Below are 22,420 nucleotides of genomic sequence, written 5' to 3' on the forward strand. Positions count from 1 at the left end.
TCCAGCGGGTTCTGCTCACCAGGAGTATGTCATGAAGGATGTCATATGAATGGATAATATAAAATGGGGGGACTATAAGGCCTAATGTTCTGATAGGGATATTTAAATAGTGCAAATGCAGATCCCAAGTCAGGATTCCTGTTATATCATTGGCATGGTGAGGACAAACAATCAGGGAAATCACATCAGCAGAAGAGTTGTTTTGGGACTCCTATTCAATTCTCCATCCCCTCTGCCATTTCTGCCGCCCAAAAATGGAATATCCTTCTCAAGGATTTTGCAGCACAAACAAGGAAGTGGAGCCAAGATCACAACCAAATCAAACATTTTGAATGGTGGAGCAGGCTCAAAGACCTGCTCCTAAATCATATTGGCGAATGGGAAATGGGAAAACATAGAAAAACTACAGCACAAACAGGCCCTTCGGCCCACAAGTTTGCCGAACACGTCCCTACCTTCTAGCCCTACCTATAACCCTCCATCCTATTAAGCTCCATGTACTCATCCACGAGTCTCTTAAAAGACCCTATTGAGTTCACCTCCACCACCACTGACGGCAGCCGATTCCACTCGTCCACCACCCTCTGTGTGAAAATCTTACCCCTAACATCTCCCCTGTACCTACCCGCCAGCACCTTAAACCTGTGTCCTCTCGTAGCAGACATTTCCACCCTGGGAAAAAGCCTCTGAGAGTCCACCCGATCTATGCCTCTCAACATCTTATACACCTCTATTAGGTCTCCTCTCATCCTTCGTCTCTCCAAGGAGAAAAGACCGAGCTCCCTCAGCCTATCCTCATAAGGCATGCCACTCAATCCAGGCAACATCCTTGTAAATCTCCTCTGCACCCTTTCAATCTTTCCCACATCCTTCCTATAATGAGGCGACCAGAACTGAGCACAATACTCCAAGTGGGGTCTTATATAGCTGCACCATTTTCCCCGGACTCCTAAACTCAATCCCTCGATTGATAAAGGCCAGCACACCATACGCCTTCTTAACCACCTCCTCCACCTGCGGGGCCGATTTTAGAGTCCTATGGACCCGGATCCCAAGGTCCTTCTGATCCTCTACAGTACTAAGAGTCTTTCCCTTTATATTGTACTCCTTCATCCCATTTGACCTACCAAAATGGAAGAGTGGGAGAGAACTCTCCACTGGCTTAAGTTATACTTACTATCAAGGAAGGTGGCTGTAGCTGTTGGAGTCATCTTGTTTTATGACTGTAGATGTCAGTGTATAAGCCAACCTTTGAAGCTTTAGAAAATCCCTCAAAAGACATACGTCAACTTATACGCTGATATAAAAATAAACCAGCAATGCAGGTGTGGGTAGTCGCCACCTTTGTCATTCATCATGATGAGGTTCGCTGTCTGTGGGAGTCTTTAACTCCCATGCGTCTTCACAACACAGCTTAATTCACCTGATTGATTCCTTTCACAAAGTTTTAAAGTAAGTAAGACATCCATGTGTTAGGTGGAAATCTGTGATACCCCCATATCACAGCTGAATATGTGCAAAAACATGATTTGGGTGTCAGGAAAATGGGGTCTTCTTGTACACCTACATGGTAAGCAATCCTGAAATCACATGAAACCAAATACTATCTTCACCTACACCCATAAAATAATATTTACCTTTCTCAGTCACGTTGTTGCCAATGGCACTTGTCTGGTTGAAATAATTCATAGTTGTATATGATTTTGTATCGTTGAGTGGGTTTTTGGTAAGTTCTATAGAAGATTCAGTACCATTGGTTAATCCAAAGCTAATTGATGAGCGAATGGTAGTATACTGTCTCTCACTGGTGACTAATGGTGCAGGATTGCTGGATGATCCGATGCTGGTCGATGGTCCAAAGGCAGAGGATGTTTCAGATGACTGAATGGTGGTGGACAATCCAGCCCTAGTGAATAGTTCTGTGCTGATAGTGTCTCCTGACATAGTTGATGAGCCAGTGGCAACTGAGAGTTGAATGCGAGTTGTCAAATCAGTGCTGGTATAGGATTCAATGCCTAAAGAAGATAATTTTTAGCATTAATTACTGAGCTGTATAATAATAGATATGCATAATGAGAAACACATTGTAAAATTAATATGGAATTATAAAATAACTGTAACCAAGTGCAAAGTGGTGAAACTTTCATGGTGGAATTTTATGATTTATTTTTCAAGTGTTGTCTCAGGCAGGAAAGGCAGATGTCAACCTGCCAGCTGCCTTACCGGCTTTTCCTGACAAATTTGCAAGCACTTTGAAAGAAAAGGAAGGGGCTGGATCCAGCAACCTCAGACCCTGACAGATCAGGGTACCATTTTTAAAGGGTGCCCCAATCTGAAAAGCATAAAAATTAAAAAAGGATCCCCCACGGAAATGGAACACCTCCACAGACACAGAACCCCCCCTCCCCCAATCAGGAAACACCCTACCCAAGAACTTCCCCATTAGAAGCCCCCTGCACCTCCCCCCCCGCCACCCCTCCCCACCCCAAGCACTGCTCTTTCATGGTAGCAACTCCATAATCCCATTACCTCATTGGCAAGGAGTAGGGACAATGTCAGTGGGAAATTCCACTGGCTTGAAAGCTGTTTGGGAACTCCCATTGGATTCTTTGACCCCACCAGCTTTCCCACTCACCAAAAACAGGGGCAGAAAATCAACCCCCCCGCCCCCCCCACCCCTCCCCCCCCCCCCCCCCCCCGCTAATTCTTGAACTGCTTTATCTTATCTTACCAAATACATGTGTAAGGGGAAAAATACAAGGGAGCACACTTTAAAATGGCTGCCAGGCACATAAAGGGTTAACTGGGAAAGAAGCCAAAAAAAGCAGACACAGGCTCCCGCTTTTCAGAAATCACTTTAAATCAAAACCTAACAGACAAGCCATTTCCAAATCACAGACAGTGACTCATAGCAAACAAACACCTCAGGAAGCCAAGCCAAGGGTCAAAACATCTTTTAAGATAAGGAAAACCCGAAACAAAGAGCTTAGGTTAACGTTAGGGAAACGCGGGAAAATATGAATGCGAGGAAACCAATTAGCACCTGAATGAGACGAAACTGACAATTGACAGATACAGACATGAGGAAATGTATCCATTCATATTATGTTAAATGTCTATACCTGTTTGTACTCACTTAAACATGAAGGGATGTACCCATTCATAAAATGTTAAATGTCTATACCTGCTTGTACTCACTTAAACGATGTGATAATGTTCGAATCACCGGTTTACCTATTGTGTAAAGGGTATAAAAATGAACCGCTCCCGACATACTATTGAGAGAAGGTTTGCCACAGACATGTGCCTTGTCTCCACGGAGCTCCGTTTAATAAATCGTATTTTCTGAATCTCGAAGTCTGATTACTAGTGGATTTTTCCCACAACAAATGGCGTAGTCGGCAGGATCCTATTACTGGTGAGACCGATTGGCCACGGTCGCAACCGGGGTAGAGATCGCAGAATCTGTAAGAGTCGGACTGGATCGGAAAATACGGTTTATAAGGGGGAAATATTTGTACTGTGTATTTGTCATAGTATTTTGTTATAGTGATAAGTACTAACTGCTGATAGTAATAAATAACTGTGATTTGTGCTGATCGACAAAAGAACAAGGTAGTGCCTGTCTCAAAACCTCTGCCTTAGACTGGCTATTAAGAGCAGAAATCTGCCACGTGAAGGTCAGGAATTGAAGTGAGTGAGAGACACCAAGGGCACTAAAGGATTGTGAAGCACAAAAGGGCAGAAGTCGGTTTAACATCAAACTCTGTAGTGGCGAACGGACGCAGAGTTGCCATCTGATTGCATGAAAGTATTGAAAAGTTGGGAACTGTACTGTCAATGTTGTGAAAAGCGGGGCGGAACAGGAGTTTGATCAACTCTGACCTAAACCGGACTCCGGTGGAGAAGCACATTGCCGAAGTGGTAATCGTGGAAGCCGTGAGTATAACTTGAAACCCTGTAACGGCAGTAAAACACGGTGTGAGAATAGCAATAGTGGCCGGGGGTAGTGAAGTCCCTACGGTAGAGAGCACACTTTGCTAAGAATAGTAATAGTGGCCGGGGGTAGTGAAGTCCCTACAGTAGTTAGCACACTTTGCTAAAGAATAATCGTGGCCGGGGTTAGTGAAATCTGCGAAATGGCAGATAGTGAAGTTAAAAGGGGATCTGCAGGTTCCCTGATTGAGATCTACATGACAGACAGGAAGGAGTTAATAAAGAGAATGCAAAAGGATGGCTGGGATACTTCTCAAACCTTAGAGCAGCAGAGAAAGTGGATAGATAAGGAAAAAAGAAACAGAACGAAGAAAATAGGAATAATGTTAACACATCAGTTAGCAGGTCTAATTGAACAAGTAGTTGCCTCTACAAGGAAATGGAGAGAGGATAAAGAAAGAATTAGAGAATTAGAATCCCGAGTGAGGGAATTGGAAAAACAAAATCAGGTTTTAGAAAGGCAAGGGGGAGGAGAAACTGATCCTCTACCTTCTTATGAGTCTACCCAGCAAGGACCAACCGCTCCCTCAGAAGAGTGGGAACAGCTGGAACACAACTTAGCGCCCATAACTAGAGGGGGGACAGCAGCGCGACCAAAGGCAAATTATAAACCCTTTACCCCAGGGGAAAGACAGCAGATAATGGTTTCCCTGGGCAAATTACAAACCAGAAGCACGAACACTAAATTCTGGGAAGAATTAGACACAATCTGGGTAGGACATCAATTACACCTAAGAGACGTACACCAGCTGGTCAGGGCAGCCTGTCCAGCGGATAAGTGGAGGCAGGTAGTAGGTGGACCCGCTGCCCCTATAGCACAGGATTATAATGGGGGACGGTGGACACATGTAATCCCCCTAACAGCAGAAATAGATGTCCAACAGGCACCCTTCTTACAGTTTAAAGAAGAAATTCAGAGGGTCTTAGGGATTGCTCCCACTAACTGGAGCAGAATTACCACCACAAGGCAGCTAAAAGGAGAAGGAGCCTCTGAGTACGGGGGACGACTGTTCCAGATATACCAAGAGTGCTCAGGACAAGGGAATCCAGGGCGAGGAGATCGAGCGTTCATCCAGGCTTTTAAGGATGGACTCTCTAGTTCTCACCAGGTCATCCTAAAAATGGGAGTGATTATGTCCCAAGATTACGATGAATTGGTAGAATGGGCTAGTGGCATACCTGGAGATGGATAGGAGAGATCTTAGTTTTTGTATTTCAGTGTGTTTGTGAGATCTGGTAGCTTGTCGAATGTAGGTGGTTGTTGTTGTAATTAGATTGAGAGCAGGAGCTGAAGCCTGTTTGTTCCTGTGGAGTGTTTGTTGCAGGCAGTGGGTGCAGTGTGTTGCACCTTGGTTTAGCCTCAGGGGGGCTGGGAGAGTGTTAAAACTGTTAAAGATTAAAGTGATAAGATTTCTTGAATTTACTTCTGTTTTGAGTTAATTACAGTTTGGAAGAAAGAAGAATAAAAGCGACTGTCTTAATCAATGTTCTGTATTCAATGTTCTGTATTTTAATTTCCCAAACATCGATTGGAATATCCCTAGGGTAAGGGGTTTGGATGGGGAGGAGTTTGTGAGGTGTGTTCAGTAAGGTTTCCTGACACAGCTTGTGGATAAACCTACAAGAGGAGAGGCTGTACTCGATCTGGTACTGGCTAATGAGCCTGGACAGGTGTCGGATCTCTCAGTGGGGGAGTGTCTTGGGGATAGTGATCATAACTCTATCTCCTTTACGCTCACATTGGAAAGAGATAGGATCAGGCAAGCGAGGAAAGTGTTTATCTGGAGTAAGGGGAAATATGAAGCCATCAGGCAGGAAATTAGAGGCGTAAATTGGAAGGAGATATTCTCGAGGGAAAGTACCGAAGTAAGGTGGCAGATTTTCAAGGAATGTTTGTCTGGAGTTCTACATGACAACGTTCCGATGAGACAGGGAGGTTTTGGTAGGTTACGGGAACCGTGGTGCACGAAAGCTGTGCTGAACCTAGTCAAAAGGGAAAGGAAAGCGTACAATAGGTTCAGAGAGCTAGGCGATGATGGGGATCTAGATGAGTATACGGCTTGTAGGAAGGGACTTAAGAAGGAAATTATGAGAGCCAGAAGGTGTCACGAGAAGGCCTTGGCATGTAAGAGTAAGGAGAACCCTAAGGCGTTCTATAAATATGTGAAGAGTAAAAGGATGAGATGTGAAGGAATAGGACCTATAAAATGTGAAGGTGAGAAAGTATGTACGGAACCGGAAGAAATAGCAGAGGTGCTTAATGAATACTTTACCTCAGTATTCACGGTGGAAAAAGACCTGGGTGGTTGTACTACAGGATTGCGGCGGACTGAGAAGATTGAGTTTGTCGACGTTAAGAAAGAGGATGTGTTGGAAATTTTGAATAGCATCAAGATAGATAAGTCACCGGGACCGGATGGGATGTACCCCAGGTTACTGTGGGGGGCGAGGGAAGAGATTGCAGAGCCTCTGGCAATGATTTTTGCATCGTCGATGGGGACGGGAGAGGTTCTGGAGGATTGGAGGATTGCGGATGTAGTTCCTATATTCAAGAAAGGGAATAGGGATAGCCCAGGAAATTACCGACCGGTGAGTCTCACCTCAGTGGTTGGTAAATTGATGGAGAAGATCCTGAGGGACAAGATTTATGAACATTTAGAGAAGTTTAGTATGCTCAAAAGTAGTCAGCACGGCTTTGTCAAAGGCAAATCGTGCCTTACAAGCCTGGTGGAGTTCTTTGAAAATGTGACTAAACACGTTGACGAAGGAAAAGCAGTAGATGTGGTTTACATGGACTTCAGCAAGGCGTTCGATAAGGTCCCCCATGCAAGACTTCTCGAGAAAGTGAGAGGGCATGGGAGCCAAGGGGCTGTTGCCTTGTGGATTCAGAACTGGCTTGCCTGCAGAAGGCAGAGAGTGGTTGTAGACGGGTTTTTTTCTGAATGGAGGTCGGTCACCAGTGGAGTGCCCCAGGGATCTGTTCTGGGACCCTTGCTGTTTGTCATTTTCATAAATGACCTGGATGAGGAAGTGGAGGGATGGGTTGGTAAGTTTGCCGATGACACGAAGGTTGGTGGTGTTGTGAATAGTTTGGAGGGACATCAGAAGCTGCAGCGTGACATAGATAGGATGCAAGACTGGGCGGAGAAGTGGCAGATGGACTTCAACCTGGATAAATGTGTAGTGGTCCATTTTGGCAGGTCAAATGGGATGAAGGAGTATAATATCAAGGGTGAGACTCTTAGCAGTGTGGAGGATCAGAAGGACCTTGGGGTCCGGGTCCATAGGACTCTTAAATCGGCCTCGCAGGTGGAGGAGGTGGTTAAGAAGGCATATGGTGGCCTTCATCAATCGAGGGATTGAGTTTAGGAATCGGGAGATAATGATGCAGCTTTATAAGACCCTCGTCAGACCCCACTTAGAGTACTGTGCTCAGTTCTGGTTGCCTCATTACAGGAAGGATGTAGAAATTATTGAAAGGGTGCAGAGAAGATTTACAAGGATGTTGCCTGGATTGGGTGGCATGCCTTATGAGGATAGGTTGAGGGAGCTCGGTCTTTTCTCTGGGGCGGCACGGTAGCACAGTGGTTAGCACTGCTGCTTCACAGCTCCAGGGTCCCGGGTTCGATTCCCGGCTCGGGTCACTGTCTGTGTGGAGTTTGCACATTCTCCTCGTGTCTGCGTGGGTTTCCTCCGGGTGCTCCGGTTTCCTCCCACAGTCCAAAGATGTGCGGGTTAGGTTGATTGGCCAGGTTAAAAATTGCCCCTTAGAGTCCTGGGATGTGTAGGTTAGAGGGATTAGCGGGTAAATATGTGGGGGTAGGGCCTGGGTGGGATTGTGGTCGGTGCAGACTCGATGGGCCGAATGGCCTCCTTCTGCACTGTAGGGTTTCTATGATTCTCCTTGGAGAGACGAAGGATGAGAAGTGACCTGATAGAGGCGTACAAGATGTTGAGAGGTATAGATCGGGTGGATTCTCAGAGGCTTTTTCCCAGGGCTGAAATGGCCGCTATCAGAGGACGCAGGTTTAAGGTGCTGGGGAGTAGGTACAGAGGAGATGTCAGGGGTAAGTTTTTCATTCAGAGGATGGTGGGTGAGTGGAATCGGCTGCCGTCAATGGTGGTGGAGGAAAACTCGATAGAGTCTTTTAAGAGACTTCTGGATGAGTACATGGGACTTAATAGGATTGAGGGTTATAGGTAAGCCTATATATAGGCCTAGGTTCGTAGGGACATGACCGGAGCAACTTGTGGGCCGAAGGGCCTGTTTGTGCTGTAGTTTTCCTATGTTCTATGTGCTATGTTCTAACTGTAGAGAGAAAATGATTAATAGTGAATTCACTGAGGTTTATAAGTATTAATGCTCCTTGCCTGATTTATTTTCACAGACAATGAGTTCAAGGTGAAGACAGAATATATAAAAACTAAATCAGGTGGGGGATAGGAGTCAGGGGAGGATTTAAGGACATCAATTGAAATGAATAACGACATAAATTTAAAGTAGATTTTTGAAACATTCTCTTCACTCTAAGGATGTTAAATGTTAATAATGCCCTGTAAATCAGGTCAGAGTTCAATATATTTGGGGTGTTTAAAATATTAGGCTGGATGAGATTTAATATCAGAGAGATAAGTGTTTCTGGGTTTGAAAGACCTTTCCTTCACCTTGCCTGATCTTATGCTCTTTCATGAAGATAATTATAATATTTAAGTATCGAATGTATTCTGAGAAAAGGTCTCAGGTCTGAAAATGTTATCCAGTACATTCTGATCTTCAAGTGATCTGTGATAAAACGGACAAACGAATCCAAAGTAACGCACAAAAAAATCCTGATGAGGAATTTGATTTTAATTAAAATGTTTCTCACTCAATAAACAGAAATAGAACAGCTTAGGTGGATTGGCCATTGTCAAAATCCTCGTTAATGTCCAAAGATGTGCAGGTTAGGTTACCCATGGTAAATGCGCAGAGTTATGGGGCGAGGGTAGGGTGTTGGGTCTGGGTAAGGTGCTCTTTCAGAGCCAAATGGCCTCCTTCTGCAATGTTGAGGTTTTATGGGTCTAGGGACAACATCCACTGAAGACTAGGACCACAATCCCTTAGGGACAAGTCACCAGATTCATTCAGGCATTCTGAAGCCAGTGAACTGGAGGGAAAATCTCTTCATAGGATTTGTTTGGGCCGTGGGTGTGGCCTTTCATATCTGCAGCCCAGTTATTGGGGTATGGAAGCTGCCTAAATGGAACTGCCAGACTCAGCACTCAGTGGGAGTCCACTCTGATGCTGGGGAGATTCTAACCAAGTCCTCCCCATTTCCCCCATTAAAATATTACCTGCACATTATTGGCTCACTGCCACTGGGTAGTCACTGTCAATGTTCAAATGCCTCTACAAGTTCACCCAAAGATGGGAATGCATGGGCCACTGACCCAACAACCAAAATTCCTAGTTAGTTCCCGGTCCCTACTCAGAGAAGACTCAGCAGGACTGGGAAGGTTCACTTGTTTTGAGCCTCCTCAGTTTTACTTTATTAACTTCAATTGAAAGTGAAATCAGGACAGAGAGTGATTCAGGTAACAAATCCAATCTTTTTCTGTTCAGGAGGTAAAGTTAAACTGACCACAATGTTGTGGAGTACCAAATGCAAATTTATTGAAGTTTTCTGTATTAAATGAATACTTTGCATCTGTCTTCACCATGGAGGTAGATGCTGTCCAGATCATGGTCACAGATGAGGAAACTCTGTCCCTTGAAGGGTTCATAACTGTTAAGGAGGAAGTGTTGGTTAGAATGTTGGTACCTAAATTTGACAAGGCAGTGGGATCAGATGAGATACATCCAAGGATATTGAAGGAAGTGAGAATGGAAAATTTAGGGGCACTGGCCATAATCTTCCAGTCTTCTCTAGAATCGGGGGAAGTTCCAGAGAACTGGAGATTTGTAAATGTTATACTCTGGTTCAAAAAAATTCTAAGCATAGCCCCAGCAATTACAGGCCAGTCAGGTTAACATTGGTGGGCAAGTTTCTCGAAACAATTATTCAGGAAAAAATTAGAAGTTACATGGAAAAATGTGGGTTGATTAGGAAGAGCCAGCATGGATTTCTATAGGGAAATTATGTTTAACCCACTTGCTGGAGCTTTTTGAGGAGTAACAGAAAGGGTCAATGAGGGTCATGCTGTTGATGTGGTCTACAGGGACTTTCAGAAGACATTCAATACAGAGCCACACAACAGACTTGTGAGAACATTAATAGCTAATGGAATAAAGGACAGTAGCAATGTGGATACAAAAATGGTTGAATAATAGGAAGCAGAGAGTAATGGTATTTTTCAGGCTGGAGGAAGGTATAAAGTTGTTTTCCCCAGGAGTCGGTATTGGGACTCTTGCGTTTCCTGGTATATATTAATGTTCTCGATCTTGGTGTGGTGTACAGGGGATAATTTCAAAGTTTGTGATGACACAAAACTGGGACATATTATAAACTGTAAGAAGGACAGTGTAGAACTGGAAATTGACGAGTTGGTGAAATGTGCAGGTAGGTGGTAGATAAAGTTAAATGCAGAGAAGTGTGAAGTGATAGATTTTGGCAGGAAGAACATGCAAAATAAGGGGTAAAATTCTTAAGGAGGTGGAGGAGAGAGGGACCTGGGTGTGTATATATGGATAGATCATTGAAGGTAGTGGGAAAGGTGGAGAAAGCAGTTAATAAAGCATATAGTATTCTGGGCTTTAATTATCCGGGGATAGAGTACAAGAGCAAGGAGGTGATGCTGAACTTATACAAGACACTAGTTAGACTTCATCTGGAATATTGTGTACAGTTCCGTGTGTCACACACTAGGAAGGATGTGAATGCAATGGAGAGAGTGCAGGAGAGGTTTGCAAGAATGGCTCCAGGGATGAGAACTTCAGTTATTTGAAGTTTTGAAGTTTATTTATGAGTGTCACAAGTAGGTTTACATTAACACTTCAATGAAGTTACTGTGAAAATCCCCTAGTCAATACACTCTGGCGCCTGTTCAGGGGCTGTTACAAAGAACAAAGAAACTTACAGCACAGGAACAGACCCTTCGGCCCTTCAAGTCTGCACCGACCGTGCTGCCCGACTGAACTAAAACCCCCTACCCTTCCAGCGACCAAAAGATTATAACGATAGATTGGAGAGGTTGGCACTGTTCCCCTCAGAGAGGATAAGGCTAAGAGGAGATTTGATATAGATGTTCAAAATCATGAGGGGCTGAACAGAGTAGATGGGGAGAAACTATTCCCAGTCATAAGAGGATCAAGAATTAGAGGACACAGATTTAAAGAGATTTGGAAAAGAAGTAAATGTGATGTGAGAAAAAGGTTTTTGACAGATCAAGTGTTTGGGGTCTGGAATGCACTGACTGGAAGTACGGTGGTGGAGGCAGGTTCAATTGAAGCAAGAGGGCATTAAATGGTTACTTGAATAGAAACAGAGTGCAAGGGTACAGGGAATGGCAGGAAGTCATGATGCTTGTTTGAAAGCTGGTGCAGACATAATGGGCCAAATGGCCTCTTTCTGAACCATAACAATTCTGTGATTCTTTGAAAAAAAAATTAATTTAAATATAACTACATTACCCAAAAAAGAGTATCTGACCAATATGAGGATTTAGGAAATATATTCCACAATATTCTGACACTTTAAATATAATTTAATCATATCTTTCATCAGATATATGTGCAAATATCCCTCCAGCTTACTGATGTGATCATTCCCATTGCCTCCCTTGGCAGTCTATCCCATAATTTCATCACCCTCTGTGATGTAATTTTTAATCTGTCTTTTTAGGGTTATACCCTCTTGTTCCAGAATCTGGGACTATATTTCACGTTACTTGTCTTTTCATTCCTTTTAGTTCTTGAATATTTCACCTGGTTTCTTTCTAGCATGCATTCCATCATTTTGTTTTAAAGAAAAAGAGTAGCTCTCCTTTGCCATTGCTCAAAGTATTGTTTGCTGCAAACCAACTCATCTACATCTATTTCATTTTTAATGGGAGCTGTAATGACTCAGGAAGCCTGACTGGTAAGCAACATAGTTTATTAGAGAATGCAAAGTAAAACCACTTCCACGTTGGACACACACTAGTCTCTGCCTGGGACCACAGAACAGCACACCCAGCCCTGGGTCTGTCTTATAAAAGGCTCAGGCAATAAATTCTGGCTGGGCAGGCCACTGTCTGTTATCATACTCAATAAGCCCCACGGGGAGATCAATCAATGATTCCCAATGGATCTCGTGGAAGGTAGCAGAGGAGCTTTTCTCATCAATACAGTTTTCACTGACACCTTCTTCTGTACTTCTACCATCAGGAAAGGTGAACAAAATGCATTGCATTCATCAAGTAACGATTTTCCAATGCAGTGATCATAGAATCCCTACTGAGCAGAAGGAGGCCATTTGGCCCATCGAGTCTTCTTCGACCACAATCCCACCCAGGCCCTATCCCGATAACCTCACTCTGGCTAGTTTCCCTGATACTAACCTATCAATGTAACCCACACATCCTCAGAGAGAGCAGGACTATTTTTGGGCGGCACAGTGGCACAATGATTAGCATTGCTGTCTCACAGCACCAGGGACCTGGGTTCAATTCCCGGCTTGGGTCACTGTCTGTGTGGAGTTTGCACGTTCTCCCCATGTCTGCGTGGCTTTCCTCCGGGTGCTCCGGTTTCCTCCTATATTCCAAAGATGTGCAGGTTCAGTGGATTGGCCATGCTAAATTGCCCCTTAGTGTCAGGGGGATGAGCTCGGGTAAATGCATGGGGTTATGGGGATAGGGACTGGGTGGGATTGTAGTCGTAATAAGGGGTATAGATCAACGAGATAGTCAATATCTTTTTCCAAAGGTCGGGGAATCTAAAAGGACAAATTTCTCTCCATCCAAGCCTCTAATACTATGGCTGTCCCAGTCAGTCAATGTTGGGAAAGTTAAAATCCCCTACTATTACCACCCTATTTTTCTAGGAGCTATCTGTAATCTCCTTACATATTTGCTTCTCAATTTCCCACCGACTATTCGGGGGCCTATAGTTCAACCCTATCAAAGTGATTTCCCCTCCTTATTTCTCAGTTCTACCCATAAAGACTCAATGGGCGAACCCTCAGACATATCCCCTCTCAGTAATGCCATGTTGTTATCCCGAATGAAAAACGCAACTCTCCCTCCTCTCTTACCTCCTGTTCTATCTTTCTGATAGCATCTGTACCCTAGAACATTGAGCTGCCATTCCTGTCCTTCTCTTAGCCATGTTTCAGTCATTGCCATAATATCCCAGTCCCATATACCCATCCATGCCCTGAGTTCGTCTGCCTTGCCCATCAGGCCTCTTGCATGGAAATAAATGCTGTCTTGCTTTTGCCTGATCTGTCTATTACTAGGATTACTGACACTGCCTTTACTATTTAATGTGCTCTCTTTAACTTCTGTGCTGTCCTCAACCTTCTCTTCTGTCTCCCAACTGCTTAGGGTCCCACCCATTTGCCAAACTAGCTTAAACCCTCCTGAGTGGCTCTAGCAGATCTCCCTGCCAGGATATTAGTCCCCCTCCAGTTCAGGTGTAACCCTCCCTCTTGAACAGGGCACCCCTTCCCCAGATGAGATCCCAATGATCCACAAATCTAAATCCCTGCCCCCTGCACCAGCTCTCAAGCCATGCATTCATCTGCCTAATCCTCCTATTGTTATTCTCACTCGCAAGTGGCACCAGTCGTCCAGAAATTATTACCTTCGAGGTCCTGAACTTTAGCCTTTTGCCTAGCTCTCTATATTCACACTTCAGGACCTCATCCCTTTTCCTACCTATGTTGTTGATACCAATATGTACAACGACCTCTGGCTGCTCACCCTCCCCCTTAAGAATGTCCTGCAATCGCTCAGAGTCGTCCTTGGCCCTGGCACCAGGGAGGCAGCACCCCATTCTGGAGTCTTGATCACAGCCATTGAAATGCCTGTCTGTGCCTCTAACTAACGAGTCCCCTATTACTACTGTTCCCTTGCTCTTTGTCCAATCCTGCTCTACAGCAGAACCAGGTGTGGCGCCACAGGCCTTGCTGCTGCTGGTATCTCCCCCTGACAGGCTATCTCCTCAACAATATCCAAAACTGTATCCCTGTCTTTAGGTCATTTAAGAATATGATAATTCATACCCTATTTCTTCACCAAATGAATATGTTAATTACCAGGGTGGTCTGCCCTCGACTTGTCCTCAATTTTACAGGGGTTGAGTAAGGATGGCGGCAGCCTGACCACCATTGCCCCAGTTGAGCCAATGAAGTAGCTGATTGATGACCATTTAAGGACCACTTCCCACCAGCCTCAATTTTTAGCAATGATGAGGAAGCCACAAAAACTTCCCTACAGGGGCCTCAGATGGGAAAATGATGGAGACACCTCCATCACAGACCCCCATTTCTCAATCTGGGGGCTATCCTCATGGTCCGACGACCTCTTGCTCCCGGCATTTCCATCAAGACCCCCATCCACCTGTAAGCTCCCCCCCCCCCCCCCCCCCCCCCCCGCCCCCCCTTCCTGGGCCATGGGACCCACTACACCACCTCAACCCGAACACTTAACTCCATTCTGGCTCTGGCTCTGACTGCTTGTAGTCTCTGCAGTGGTAAGCACTGGTGGTTCTGCTTGGATTACAGAGCTGCCAGCCAATCACTTGTCTGAGGTGTGACCTTGTCTTGCGTGCAGGGCAGAAATTTCACCTCCAGCCAATGAATGCTCCTCAGAACGTTAAATGGCTGAGTGGCAGCTGGCATCAGTGGGGATGTATTTCCTGCCAACTCTTTGGTGGTGGACCATGGTTTAAATTATGCCCAAGTGTTTCATAATATCAGCAAAATAATGTTTTGTGAGTGTCTACAAGTCTTTGGATAAAATGCCTTCAGAGAAAATTATGGGGAGAAGCTTCCTCTCCCAGGGATGAGAAATTTCAGTTAGGAGAATAGACTGGAGAGGTTGGGACTGTTCTCCTTGGAGAGAAGAAGTCTGGGAGGAGATTTGATGGAGATGTTCAAAATCATGAGGCGGCTGGACAGAATATATGGGGAGAAACTGTTCCCACTTGAAAAAAGGATCAAGAACAAAAAGGCACAGATTTAAAATGATTTACAAAAGAAGAAAATGTGCTATAAGAAAAAGCTTTTTCACATAGCGAGTTTTCGGGTCCAGAATTCTTGTCTGGAAGTGTGGTGGAGGCAACTGAGGCATTCAACGGGGCATTAGATAATTACTTGAATAGAAACAATGTGCAGAGGTAAAGGGAGAAGCAGGGGAATGGCATGAGCCCATGATGCTTGTTTGGAGAGCCAGTACAGACACGATGCGCCAAATGGCCTCCTCCTAAGCCATAATGCTTCTGTGATTCTTTGAGTAATGGGAACTGGCGTCAATGAAAAAATAATTTTCCAGATGGTAAGGAATTCGTTTGGAATTTTGTTTACCCGACTTTGAAGGCCTGTTTACTGCTAAGCAATGTTGGGGACCATATTTACATTCATTAGCATCTCATGAACGCTCATTACCAGGAAAATGCACTAGAATCATACTCTCCCTCCAAATTAAATTGCTGCCAATGGCTAATTAGAACATTCTGTTTCACAACTGTGTATAAATGGCGTGCACATGGTGAGCTTTATTTCATCATTGACTTTCATCTTCCTTTTACACCTTTGTTGACATATATCGAGTGCTTGTAGCACCAGCTGCACCAAGGCTGGCACTGGACGCACGACTGGCGGACGGGTGAGATGGAAGCAGGACTAGAGGTTTGGGAGTTGGGGGTGATTGGGGTATGAACTCAAGGGGAAGCATGAAAGACCATCTGGAGGACACATTTAAGAGAATGAGGGGAATGAAGCCACATTGTGGGCTATATTAGAGGGTTCTGCATGGCACACATATCTTTAGCCTGGTCTTGGGCAGGGAAGATCTCTTGGGCAGTGAGGTTCATATGAAGAATAGTGTGTAGGGTCAACAAAAGGATTTGATCCTGGGAATTTGAGGCATGGTATTGGGATGCTGAGGGCACAGTCACATTCAGGGGAAACAGTAATTCCAAAGTCATGAGGATGTAGTATTGGAAGGTGTCATGAGGAGGGTCTCTGAAAGTAAGGGTGCAAGTGGCCTCATGTAGGGGAGGGGTCAGATCAACAAAGGGCATAGGCCAATAACATTGAAGGGAATGAGGAAAGAACAGGAATATCCACATGAACAATGAGGAGCTCAAAGGTAACAGGGGGCAGCTGGATAGGAACAGAGGAATGGGATTTCGGAGGTGGTGACTGTGGAGTAGGATGTGAGTGATATAGGAAGGTTGGAAGGTGTAGGTCACACTCACAAATGTCAGCAGCACCATCTCACCATTATTGAGTAATGATGCATTTGGAAAAACAAGCTTGAAAAAAATGATCTGGAGGGGGTCTCACGGCATATGGGAGCAGTTCAGGACTACCCATTGGGCCAATTGAAGGGACTTCCTATTAATTATTTACACAAGCAATGGAGAACAGGGATAGTCAGCTTGGCTTTGTCAGAGGGAGATCATGCCTAACAAATTTGATTGATTTTTATGAGGTGACCAGGTATATAGACTAAGGTAGTGCAGTCAATGTAGTTTATATGGATTTCAGCAAAGCCTTTGACAAGGCCCCGCATTTTAAAGTAGTGTTTATTTATTAGTCACAAGTAAGGCTTACATTAACACTGCAATGAGGTTACTGTGAAATTCCCCTAGCTGCCACAGTCCGGCGCCTGTTCAGGTCAATGCACCTAACCAGCATGTCTTTCAGAATGTGGGAGGAAACCGGAGCACCCAGAGGAAACCCACGCAGATACGGGGAGAATGTGCAAACTCCACACAGACAGTGACCCAAGCCGGGAATCGAACCCGGATCCCTGGTGCCGTGAGGCAGCAGTGCTACCATGCCGCCTTCACATAGGAGACTTGTAAAGAAGGTAAATCAACATAGGATACAGGGTAATTTGATCAAATGGATTCAAAATTGGCTCAGTTGTAGGAGACAGAGAGTGATGACAGGAGGCTGCTTTAGTGACTGGAAACCAATGTCCAGTGATGTACCACAGGGATCTGTGCTGGGGCTCCTATTATTTGTCATTTATATAAATGACACTGATGACTATGTGGGGGGTAGGATTAGTAAGTTTGCGGATGACACAAAGATTGATTGAGTGGTTAACAGTGAGGCAGAGTGCCTTGGGCTACAGGAAGATATAGGCGGAATGGTTAAGTAGGCAAATAAATGACAGATGGAAATTAACACTGAAAAATGTGAGATGATACACATTGGAAGAGATAATTTGACAAGAAAGTACTCAATGAATGGTAGGACACTAGGAAATTCAGTGGAACAAAGGGACCTTAGCGTGTTTGTCCACAGATCTCTGAAAGCGGAAGGTCATGTTAGTAGGATGGTGTAAAAGGCTTATGGGACACTTGTCTTTATCAATCAAGGCATACATTACAAAAGCAGGGAAGTCATGGAATTGTATAGAATTTTGGTGAGGGCACAGCTAGAATACTGTGTGCAGTACTGATCGCCACATTATTGGAAGGATGTGAATGCAGTGGAGGAGATTCACCAGGATGCTGCCTGGGATGGAACATTTAAGCTATGCAGAGAGGTTGCACAGGCTTGGGTTGTTTTCACTGGATCAGAGAAGACTGAGAAACCTGATCAATGTGTACAATATTATTAGAGACATGGACAGAGTGGATAAGGAGCAGCTATTCCCCTTAGTTATAGGGTCAGTCACGAGGGGACATAAGTTCAAAGTGATGGGCAGGAGGTTTAGGGGGGATGTGAGGAAAAACCTTTTTACCCAGAGGGTGGTGATGGTTTGGCTTGGTCATAGAAGACAGAGGGTGGTAGTGGAAGGGTCTTTTTCCGGCTGGAGGCCTGTGACTAGTGGTGTTCCGCAGGGCTCTGTATTGGGACCTCTGCTGTTTGTGATTTATATAAATGATCTGGAAGAAGGAGTAACTGGGGTGATCAGTAAGTTTGCGGACGACACAAAACTGGCAGGACTTGCAGATAGTGAGGAACATTGTCAGAGGCTACAGAAGGATATAGATAGGCTGGAAATTTGGGCAAGGAAATGGCAGATGGAGTTCAATCCTGATAAATGCGAAGTGATGCATTTTGGTGGGAATAATGTAAGGAGGAGCTATACGATAAATGGAAGAACCATAAAGGGTGTAGAGACGCAGAGGGACCTGGGTGTGCAAGCCACAGATCTTTGAAGGTGACGTCACAGGTGGAGAAGGTGGTGAAGAAGGCATATGGCATGCTTGCCTTTATAGGACGGGGCATAGAGTATAAAAGTTGGGGTCTGATGTTGCAGATGTATAGAACGTTGGTTCGGCCGCATTTGGAATACTGCGTCCAGTTCTGGTCGCCACACTACCAGAAGGACGTGGAGGCTTTGGAGAGAGTACAGAGGAGGTTTACCAGGATGTTGCCTGGTATGGAGGGGCTTGGTTATGAGGAGAGATTGGGGAAACTGGGGTTGTTCTCCTTGGAAAGACGGAGGATGAGGGGAGACTTAATAGAGGTGTATAAAATTATGAAAGGCATAGATAGGGTGAACGGTGGGAAGCTTTTCCCCGGGTCGGTGGTGACGTTCACGAGGGGTCATAGGTTCAAGGTGAAGGGGGGGAGGTTTAACACAGATATCAGAAGGACATATTTCACACAGAGGGTCGTGGGGGCCTGGAATGTGTTGCCGGGCAAGGTGGTGGAGGCGGACACACTGGGAACGTTTAAGACTTATCTAGACAGCTATATGAACGGAGTGGGAATGGAGGGATACAAAAGAGTGGTCTAGTTTGGACCAGGGAGCGGCGCGGGCTAATTGTTCCTTGTTTCTCGTGGAAGTGGAAATGACTAGGGTTGGGAAGCATTTTCCGATCAGGGCCATTGTGATCTCCTGGACTCGTTTCGATCGCCTCAGGGGGTCGGAGAGGAATTTCCCAGATTTTTTTTTCCCCATATTGGCCCTGGGGTTTTTCACTCTGGGTTTTCGCCTCTCCCTGGAGATCACATGGTCTGGAATGGGGGGGTGGGGGTGAGTTAATAGGTTGTAATGAACAAAGCATCGTAGCTGTGGGGGACAGCTCGGTGGATAGGATATTGGTATGTAGATAGGCTGGAAAATTGGGCGGGGATCCTGGATTCAGGATTCAATCCTGGACCGGGGAGCGGCGCGGGCTTGGAGGGCCGAAGGGCCTGTTCCTGTGCTGTATTGTTCTTTGTTCTCTTTGTTTGGAATGTGCTGCCTGTGAGAGTGATAGAGGTGGGTTGCCTCACATCCTTTAAAAAGTATCTGGATGAGCACTTGGCACATCATAACATTCAGGGCTATGTGTCAAGTGCTGGCAGATGGGATTAGGTGGGAATTAGGTGTTTCTAATGTGTCAGTGCAGACCTGATGGGCCGAAGAGCCTCTCCTGTGCTGTATAATTCTATGAGAACTAAGCTCAGCTGTGTACTAGTTTTGAGGGTTAAATTGCTCCTTGACTAATGTGCACATTCACATGTGAATCCATTAAGTTTCTGACTACATTTGAGCTGCTGTGAGCTGTTGTGATTGGCCCTGTCCTGTTTGGAGACAATACACATCTCTTTAACCTGTGCTTAATGCTCCCTCCACTCACATTGTCTGTATCTTTAAGATCTGGCTGGCTGTAGGGATTCGCATTCTAATCAGTATTCTGGAACTTGATTTTGTGTCTCTGTGCCCTGTTTGAGAGCACATTTCCACTCCATCTGACGAAGGAGCAGCGCTCCGAAAGCTAATGGTGTTTGCTACCAAATAAACCTGTTGGACTTGAACCTGGTGTTGTTAAAACTGTTACTGTGTTCACCCCAGTCCAACGCCGGCATCTCCACATCATGCTGTGGTGTCACCAGAGGCATTCGCAGCTTTTTATCTCACTTCCAGATTGGATTCAATTAGGCAACACCTTGTAAATAAGCTGCATTGATTTGTTTAAGTAGCCCATAGTTTGATACCTCAGAAATCCTTTTTTCTTTGGTGTCAAATCGGTCAGAAACAATTGTGCATACATAACAATAGTGATATGTGGTTTTCCATGAGTACAGCATGCCATCAATTGCATACATGTGGCCTTGAGGTCTCCCTGGCAGCAGGCAGAGAGATTAATCAATTGTAAATGATTTCACTCTATAAATGTCCTGTTCACTTGTGATCGCAGAAAGCATTTTCTGCATGCTTGTGCAGGTACCCAGGGACTTCCCATGATACTTACATCTTGATGACCTCATTGCTTACAGGACTGGCTTCTTGGGGATAAGGCATACTGCCAGAAGACTGGCTGATGATGCCTATTCACTGTCCACAAAGTGATTCTAAGATACAATTCTGCACATTCTGCCACCAGCTTCTTGATAGAGCAGACGATTGGCTGCCTGAAGATGCATTTCTGATGTTTGGACTTGCCAGGCAGGGCTCTCCAATACTCATCGCAGTGTCCTAGAATCGTAGAATCATAGAATCCCTACAGTGCAGCAGGAAACCATTCACCCCATCGTGTCTGCACGACAGAGCATCCCATCCAGACCCTATCCCGATAGCCCAGCATATTTACCCCCTGTAAATCACCTTAACTAACACATCTTTGGACTGTGGGAGGAAACCGGAACACCAGGAGGAAACCCACGCAGACATGGGGAGAATGTGCAAACTCAACACAGAGAGTTACTCAGGTCCTAGGTCATTGTTGTTAGCTGCATCCTGCACAACCTTGTGCTACCTGAGGGAGAAATTGAAGAACAAAACATTTTCTGGGACAAGGAGGATATTGAAGGGAATGGATCTGAAGAGGGTAGTGATTTAAATGAGTCACATGAAGAGACATTGTACAAGAATGACACAGAAGATATGCCTCTAACAATCTGATAGCTACAAGATACCAGGAGAGTGAAGTGCAGACAATTTCTCATAATTATTACTTTCTTTTGCTTTTGCTGCTTGGAAGACCCCATCACCTTCCACCTCAGTGAAAAATTCTCTCGAAGGTACAATGTTCTCATAATGGTTATGGAAAGTATTCACTGTACAATGGGATTATCCTTGGAAACGCCTAACCAATGGTTAACTGAGTAGTTTGACAACATAAGGCTGCTGTGGAGCTTGAACAGCATTCCCTTCTCACACATCTATCGTATGTATCTTTGTCCTCACCAAGTCATAGTGCATGGCAGCATATAAACAACTGGAATTCCAAATTATATAGGGATCCACTCATGTCAGTCTAACATCTGCTCAATAAAGCATCACTACCACACATATCACTCTTTCACCCATTACCGGATAGATGGCTAATCAGAGAGCAGCACCATGAGAGCATCATATGTCCCATCACCAGCTCTCATCAATGTGGAGTTTTGAGACATCATTGTGAAACTGCCCACAATTCACATATCAGGAAGCTGGAACCACCAAAGTCTAGATCATGCAGAATGTTGAGACATCATCTTGCTACTATCCCCAAAAGGCCATTCATACATCAAGAAACAGTGACCATTAATATCTAGTTCACACAGTAAAGTTTTGAGGTTTGTTTGCATTGTCCTCACTGGAGTGTGTCACACCAAGAAAATGGTTGCCTGAGGTTCAACCACTTGGGACCCTGCAATTATTGGATGCCTTGACAATCTCTATCCTAAATAACATTTGCATTAGGGCAAAACTGCACCATAGCCAATGAGGAATTATTTTCCACATGGACCCTGCTGAGTCCTTAAGAGAATTGAATTTGCATCGCAGTGAGAGTCTCGAGTCGGTACAGTTCACAAGACCATTCCTGTCTATATATCCCAAGTCAATGAGAGCTCTGTCATGCAACGAATTCCACATTGTGTTGAGTGCCCTACCTTTACCCCACAGACCACTTAAAGCCTTGCTAAGAAGCCATGCAGGTCCAAATTAAGATTGTGTTAGGTCAGCAAAGGGCCTCATGAAGATGAACACACAACTCTTAAATCAGACACTCTAACCCCTCTTTCAGTCAAGTCCAGAAACATAGAAACATAGAAAAACTACAGCACAAAACAGGCCGTTCGGCCCCACAACTTGTGCCGAACATATCCCTACCTTTTAGGCCTACCTATAACCCTCCATCCTATTAAGTCCCATGTACTCATCCAGGAGTCTCTTAAAAGACCCGATTGAGTTTGCCTCTACCACCACTGACGGCAGCCGATTCCACTCGCCCACCACCCTCTGTATGAAAAATTTCCCCCTAACGTTTCCCCTGTACCTACACCCCAGCACCTTAAACCTGTGTCCTCTCGTAGTAGCCATTTCCATCCTGGGAAAAAGCCTCTGAGAGTCCACCCAA

The 22,420-nt window shown here is 44.9% G+C and overlaps 1 protein-coding gene across 2 annotated transcripts in view; it reads right to left on the minus strand.

Moving 5' to 3' along the window:
* The window catches only part of LOC144499557 (T-cell surface protein tactile-like), a 186,250-nt gene that overhangs the window by 23,371 nt on the left and 140,459 nt on the right, over nucleotides 1-22,420 (minus strand). For both annotated transcript variants that reach the window (XM_078221661.1, XM_078221660.1), the window contains one exon: nucleotides 1,638-2,015. In XM_078221661.1, the coding sequence (XP_078077787.1) occupies nucleotides 1,638-2,015 (378 nt within the window). The remainder of the gene's footprint in view (nucleotides 1-1,637; nucleotides 2,016-22,420) is intronic.

Source organism: Mustelus asterias, chromosome 10, assembly GCF_964213995.1.
Source record: "Mustelus asterias chromosome 10, sMusAst1.hap1.1, whole genome shotgun sequence".
NCBI lineage: Eukaryota > Metazoa > Chordata > Chondrichthyes > Carcharhiniformes > Triakidae > Mustelus > Mustelus asterias.